The sequence below is a fragment of the Gymnoscopelus microlampas genome, assembly GCF_963454915.1.
Source record: "Gymnoscopelus microlampas genome assembly, chromosome: 6".
Taxonomy (NCBI): Eukaryota; Metazoa; Chordata; class Actinopteri; order Myctophiformes; family Myctophidae; genus Gymnoscopelus; species Gymnoscopelus microlampas.
Genome location: NC_139943.1, coordinates 56,022,858 through 56,030,357, shown reverse-complemented (window position 1 = coordinate 56,030,357; position 7,500 = coordinate 56,022,858). Strand labels below are relative to the sequence as shown.

The window sequence follows — 7,500 nt, the reverse complement described above, 5'->3', positions numbered from 1 at the left end:
GTGGCAAAAATATATTGTTCCTTTGCAGAAGACGCCTGCATATCTTAGAAGTTTATATAAGAAAAACAGCAAGCACCCCCTATTCCCTAGTCAGCAGTGCTGCTTGCCCTCGCAATGTCTCGGTCGCTATGCTAGCAGCTTATTGCTTTAATAACTTATACAATATGTATGGTAGAGTATGTTAATACAATACAATTTATACAATTGGGTGGTTGTATTTTGTCTCCCTGCTCTTCTATTGAGATATTTAGATTGTGTCAAAGTTCATGTCTCACCTAGACACAGGTGTGTGTGTGTGTGTGTGTGTGTGTGTGTGTGTGTGTGTGTGTGTGTGTGTGTGTGTGTGTGCGTGTGCGTGTGCGTGTGCGTGTGCTGGTGCGTGTGTTGGTGGGCAGACTTACAGGAAGTTGACGCAGCCGGTGCCGGGCGGTGGGGCGATCCAGACGAAGCTGAAGGCGTTGGAGGGCTGATGGGAGACGTGTGACGCAACCACGCTGCACACAAACTGAGTCCCCCCACCAACCTGACGCTCTGCAAGACCACCTGCACACAAACACAAACACAAACACACATACACACTGTTAAAACACTGCACACAAACTGAGTCCCACCAATCTGAGGACCACCTAAACGCTGCACGATATAGAAAATGTACCTTCAACGCGCTATACGTATGGACAAAGACGGCTTGAACTGCTGTAATTGGTATTGTGTGCCCATGCATTCACACTCTGCATATCACTGCACACTGCACAGTGGAGCTATGTATGTTGATTTGATTTTAAATATGACGTTTCTCTGTCTACTAGGGCTGTCAACTTTCCTCAGCAATGATATTCGAATATTGGTCTTAAACATTTGCAGATATTCAAATATATTCGAATATTATTATTATTATTATTATTATTATTATAATATATATATATATATATATATATATATATATATATATATATATATATATATATATATATATATATATATATATATATATATATATATATATATTTATTGACAGAAACAGTACAAAAAACAATGTACAGTATTGAGTGCTCGGATCCAATAAAACATATCTTTTGTTTGTTTTTATAACTTCATACATTGTTTTTTTGCATTGTCCCTGTCAAATAAACATTATGGAGAGGAGACTTTTTTTTTAAATTCGAATATTAATTTTCATATTTGAATATACATATTTTCCCAATATTCGAAGAATATTCGAATATCGAATATCCGTTTGACAGCCCTACTGTCTACTGGGCTGCCTTCTGCGAGAGACAAATGCGCTCTGGACAAAGCTGCGGGTGGGAACGGTTCTGCGCATAATATCTCAGCACAAAATAATGCACACGTGCGGACGGACCCGCATCTGCGGGGTTCGGTGTGTCGGTGACTGAGGGGTGGGGGAGGACCCGACTGATGGTCAGCCGGGGCCCCTCTGAGGGCGGGGCCCGTTTCAATTGAAACGGTTGAAACATATAGCTACGGCCATCACTGCTCCTCTCCGCTCCTCTCCGCTCCTCTCCCCTCCTCTCCCCTCCCCTCCCCTCCCCTCCCGTCCCCTCCTCTCCTCTCCTCTCCTCTCCTCCCCTCCCCTGACTGTAACTCTGCTCTTGACACTGACATGACATCATGTGATGTCACACAATCAGCTTCCATCAATCAGACAAACACACACGCACACGCGCACACACACACACACACACACACACACACACACACACACACACACACACACACACACACACACACACACACACACACACACACACACACGTTTAGACCAAAGCACCTTAATTATGTTTCCAGATGATTGACAGCTGCTATTTTACGGTCTACCCCTCCTACATCACTACTGTGTTATGAAACACTTACACACACGCACACACGCACGCACGCACGCACGCTGCCACGCCTTCCTCAGTACTCATGTATCCATCTGTTTTGTGTTCTCTCTCCCCCTTCAAATAGCTTTATTGGCATGAATATGACAATTACAATAATTGCCAAATCATCATGTGCAGTAATAAAGAAAAAAATAGCAATACAACAGAAAACAATAATAAACATACAAATAAATCATGTCAACTAATATAATTTAAGATGCAAATACTGTCATGATATCGAACTGTGTGTGTGTGTGTGTGTGTGTGTGTGTGTGTGTGTGTGTGTGTGTGTGTGTGTGTGTGTGTGTGTGTGTGCGTGCATACGTCAGTTTGTCAAGATAATAGTCACATCGATTGTTATTAGCTTATGTGTCCCTCAGTTTGTGACATGCAGTGCTGCAGGTCCCTCTCCTAATAGGATCTGTTGTTTTTATCATTGTCCTCTAGCTCTATAGAGCGTCGCAGTTCCCGCCCACTTCCAGTTGCCGGAAGTAAATACTCAATGCATTTTTCCCATTGACTTTTCAGAAAATATTTATATAAATTGATTTAAGCCTAGAATCAAGCTATCCAGGATCCTGGTGAATCATGACCATAAAACGTTTGATTCTGTGAAAAAACTTTTTTGAAAACGGCAAAACAAAGGGTATTTATTAAACATAGTATATCATATCATTAAATATAAAATTTAAAAAATCACAGAAAAAAAGGTTTTATGGTCATGATTCACCAGAATCCTGGATGGCTTGATTCTAGGCTTCATTGATATAAATATTTTTGGAAAAGTCAATGGGAAAAATGCATTGAGTATTTACTTCCGGCACCCGGATTCTGCACAACTGCGATGCTCTATAAAGATTGGAATTAACCTGTAGCTTCCCTCCGGTTGACATAATACGATCACAAGGTGTTCTTTTCTTTTACAGACATTTATTAAATGCTGTGAGAACTAAATAAATAAACATTAATACAGCATACATTAATTTGGTATCACATTGTCTCAAACATACAAAACCATGCAAACAAATACACTGGCAACAATGATTACCTCATTGGCCGCATCAAAATATATGGGGGAAACAATCTTGAAGTCTTCTTCTTTATATTAACTTAAACAGCTCTTCTTTAACTCTTTAACATAAATCTCTCCTTTAAACCTTTAACTTAAATTCTCTTCTTTAAACAGCATCACACACAACACTCGACATCCCTAGCTGTTTATAGCTTGTTGCATGCTCTAGTGCTCAGAGCAGAATGCATGCCTCTGCCCCTGCTCTGGTAATTAACCAAATCTAAACCACCCTTGCTGATTGCTTGATTGACTGATCTGACTCAGCTGCCAGGTCAGTGTGACCCTAGACATCAGAGCAACTCAAATACACAGCAAAAGAACAAGAGAACAATCCAAACATGAATTGACCAAACAAAAAACATTATGAACTTCTTCATGAACTTTAATCATGATGGCAGCTCCATAACCACTGAAATTTCTTGAAGTATGCTGCTCTTATAGTCCAGTTTTTATTTGTAGACAAAATTGTCAATGTTATATTTAGTCATCATAGATTAGTTCTTATTTTGTTTTTGTTTAGTTTTTGTCAGTGAAAAACAGTAGTCCACCAACATTTTTTGTCATAGTTTTAGTCGACAAAATTAAGGCCAGATATACACAGCAACAATCAGAACAGAAAACGTCAAAGTGCGGTTGCGTTGTCACTTCTTATTATGCATTTACACGAAGACGCTCCAGTGATTTAAAACGCTGTAGTGTGCATGCCAGGTGGCTAGGTGGCGGTGACGTGTCTTCTTCCAGTCACAAGAGTTTGTTTGGTTGCCATGTTGTCCACTTATTATAAGCGACTTTGGGCTTGTTTCTAAAGTGTAGTTTACTTTATTGCGTTTTCAACCCCTGATAACACCGTTGCCGGCTAAACAGACGGCTCATCTGACAGTTTATTTTGCCGTTTTCTGTATAGACCGTTGTCGTGTTAACGGCACCTAACATTGGTTGATAGAGGTTTGAGTTCTACTCAGAACGTTCTTCTAATTAGAGGTACATATTTTAAATAACCAGCTCAGTAGTCTTGTGGTTAGAGTGTCCTCCCTGAGACTGGGAGGGCGGGGGTTTGATTACCCGGACCGGTCATACCGAACAAGGCCGTAGGAATGGGGGGGGACGGGGGGAATTCGTCCCCCGTGGGCCGCGAACCGGTATTTGGGCCGCAAGGCCACGGGGAAAAAGAGGAGGGAAAAAAAGCCTCAAATAAGGCCGGCACTAGGATTAACCGAATTAAAGTAATAAAAAACAGAAATAAAAGGGGAATAACCACGAAAAAACACGAAATAAAAGAGCAGCGCGCGTGCATGTGTGACGCTCGTGCATGTGGGCCGGTACAAATATATCCCCCCCAACTGGGAATAGCTTCCTACGGTGCTGATACCGAAGACTACAAAAATGTGACGCAATGCCTCCTTGCTTGGCGCTCAGTATCAAGGGTTGGATCGGGGGTAAGTCCCTGCAATATACTACCATCACGTCCAGGGGGTGTACCAAAGATGATTGGTTTATGAAGATCCGCCATCCCAATTGTAGCCACTAGAGGAGAATTGTTACACAAGTCCTACAAATGGTCTCCTAAGTGGGCACCGGCATCTGGCGGCAAATCTCGCAAAGTTTCATTTGTTTACTGGTGCTTGATCCCGCAAGAGTGCGTTGGTGGGACAGAGAAAGCTCGATAATAAAGTTGATTTTCTCCTGATTTGTCTCTCTGAAAAAAAAAATGTCATTCATTCATTTATTCATTCATTCGTTCATTCGTCCATTCATTCATTCATTCATTCATTCATTCATTCATTCATTCATTCATTCATTTATTTATTCATTTATTTGATCCCACAATTTTGTAACCCATTTTTTTCACCCAGTGCCAATTGCCTAAGCTGTAATCCTGGGCGCTACTCTCCCTCTGCCAGCCTGGGGAGAGCCCTCAATGCATGAGGAGTGAGCAGGCCGCTTCTTAACACCTGACAGGGGGGAGTTTCCCCGGTAGGACGTCGCGAGTGGAAGGAACACGTTATTCCAACCAGTTCCCAGCCCTGGCTGACCAGGGGTAGGCAGTATAGAGCCCAGGATTACTGCATGTTTTTTGTTAGGGTACCTACCCTGAAAAAAGCCATTTTAGCATGAAAATCTTGGGAAGATTGTGTGGTTTGTGGTGAATACGTCCAATATTTAGTTCTTTGACCATGGGGCTAAAGAATGGTTCAGAAGCTGTGTTCATGTCCACTCTCCCATTGGAAATACTAGACTCCAACCTGCTTCTGGTCTACTAAAAAGGCGAAAACTACTTCAAACAGATACGGTGAGTAAACCAAAGACGGCAGGTCTTTCTATTTGTTTTGTCTTGGGGTGTACTTGTACATCATGTGACATATAGCGTCATGTCCAGGGGTGGTACTTGTACAACAAGGTGCCTCACGTTACAGCAACAGGAGATAGACTCCTGCCCTATGGGCCACTTACTTACTTAGAATAAATAATTTCACTCAACACTCATGGTTTTGTCATCCTTGCACATTTCGATGTGATGTGTGTGACATTGAAGCTGCTGGTGCATAGTCCACACACACACACACACACACACACACACACACACACACACACGCGTGCACACACGCACGCATGCACACACGCACACACGCACACATGCACACACACACACACACACACACACACACACACACACACACACACACACACACACACACACACACACACACACACCGGTTTGTAACTTTCTGTGCCGTTGTTCCAGTGAGTCGGGGTCGCGACCCCGCTACGGGTCCTACATTTATGTTGCATGTTAGATTAGCATCATCAGCACACACATGTTAATTCAATCAGCCTTCAACTGGACTTCAGGGGATTACACACACACACACACGCATACACACACACGTGGTACATTCACATGCAGATTGGGGCACTTATGAGCTGTCATCAGTGATTAATGATGCGGGATGATGACCCACTAACTCCCACGGTACAACTGGTCATGACTGCTCGCGTCAAACGCGCACGCATGCACACCCACGCACACACGCACCCCCACACACACACACACACACACACACACACACACGCACGCACGCACGCACACACACACACACACACACACACACACACACACACACACACACACACACACACACACACACACACACACACACACACACAGAACGGCAGGAAGTGGGCGTATGTGGTATTTTTGGGGTCAAATGTGGTTGTTTGTGAGTGTGAACCTCAGCACCACACACACACACACACACACACACACACACCGGTCGGTCCGTCCGTCCGTCCGTCTGTGTGCGTCTGTGTGCGTATGGGTGTGCGTGTGCATGTGTGTGTGTTGTAAAACATGTGCTTACACCTACAGGACATGTGAGGTGTTTAGAGTTAGGCTGTACTGGGATCAGTGTGGTTGAACTGAACATTGGTTTTAAATTATAACCAGGTGTTCAGTGTTGGGTTGTACCGGGACCAGTGAGGTAAAATATCAAGTTTTCATGGTATAAAAGTGGACTAAAAGAGTCATCATTGACTACTAGATTAATAGTTTTAGTCTAGGTTCTGATGGACTAAAATAAGGATAAAAATGCTTGACTTTTAGTCGGCTAAAACTTGTCCAAATAAAAACAGGATGAGGTTGAGTAAATATGATTAAAAAAAAAAACTAACAAAGGCGATTGAAGCAGGGCTAAGACTAGGGGTAAAAAATAGCTGACAAAATGAACACTACCTTCAAACAGCAGGGGGCGCCCTTCTGTGCCATGACACTATGTACCCTCATACTACTGAGCAGTCAGAGCGGCGAGCGCAGCGAGGCTGAGCGAGCACACAGCTGATTGACTGAACACTGGATGGTCATGACCTGTCACGTAATGTCACCTCACCACAAAATGTCACCCTAAATGGACAATCTGCTTCCATCAATCAGACACACACACACACACACACACACACACACACACACACACACACACACGAAAATGCATGTCATTTAATGTATTCATGTCTATGCAGACAGCTTTGCCAGAAGCTGTAATGAAACCTCTATGCTGGGGGGGTCATATTAATCTCCATACAGAATGTATTTAATTAAAATACAAAGGAGATACGTTTATAAAGACCAAATCAACATGTACGATGCACGCCTTAAGACGCGTGAGCACAGACTTACTGAGACCCACCGCTTAGGGCTAAGACGTCCCTGGATCACGTCTTAAAGGCAATGATTTTTGGGTTGTAGACTACAAAACGGCGCCCTGTAGGATATTGGACACCAGCAGTTTAATAATTCTATATTGCTCGGCCAATTCTCAAGCGTTTGCTACAATTCAGAGTTCGCTATAATCTACAAAGTGTCTAGGTTGATTCGATGTATAAATTATGATTTGATGATCACTCTAGAAATGTCAGGCGGGACAGGCTCACATGCATGTATGATAGGCAGCCAAAGCCCTACTCATCCCTTATTAATCCATTTGACAATTTAAGTGGCAATATTCCTATATATAAAATACAAGTTTACTGCTGTCTTTCCTGTAGAAG

General features: G+C 42.9%; 1 protein-coding gene across 1 annotated transcript in view; it reads right to left on the bottom strand.

Moving 5' to 3' along the window:
- Nucleotides 1-7,500, bottom strand: part of reln (reelin) — a gene marked incomplete at its 5' end in the record, with an annotated part of 178,783 nt that overhangs the window by 105,216 nt on the left and 66,067 nt on the right. Inside the window, one exon of the mRNA XM_084060861.1 lies at nt 402-543. Within this exon, the coding sequence (XP_083916987.1) occupies nt 402-543 (142 nt within the window). The remainder of the gene's footprint in view (nt 1-401; nt 544-7,500) is intronic.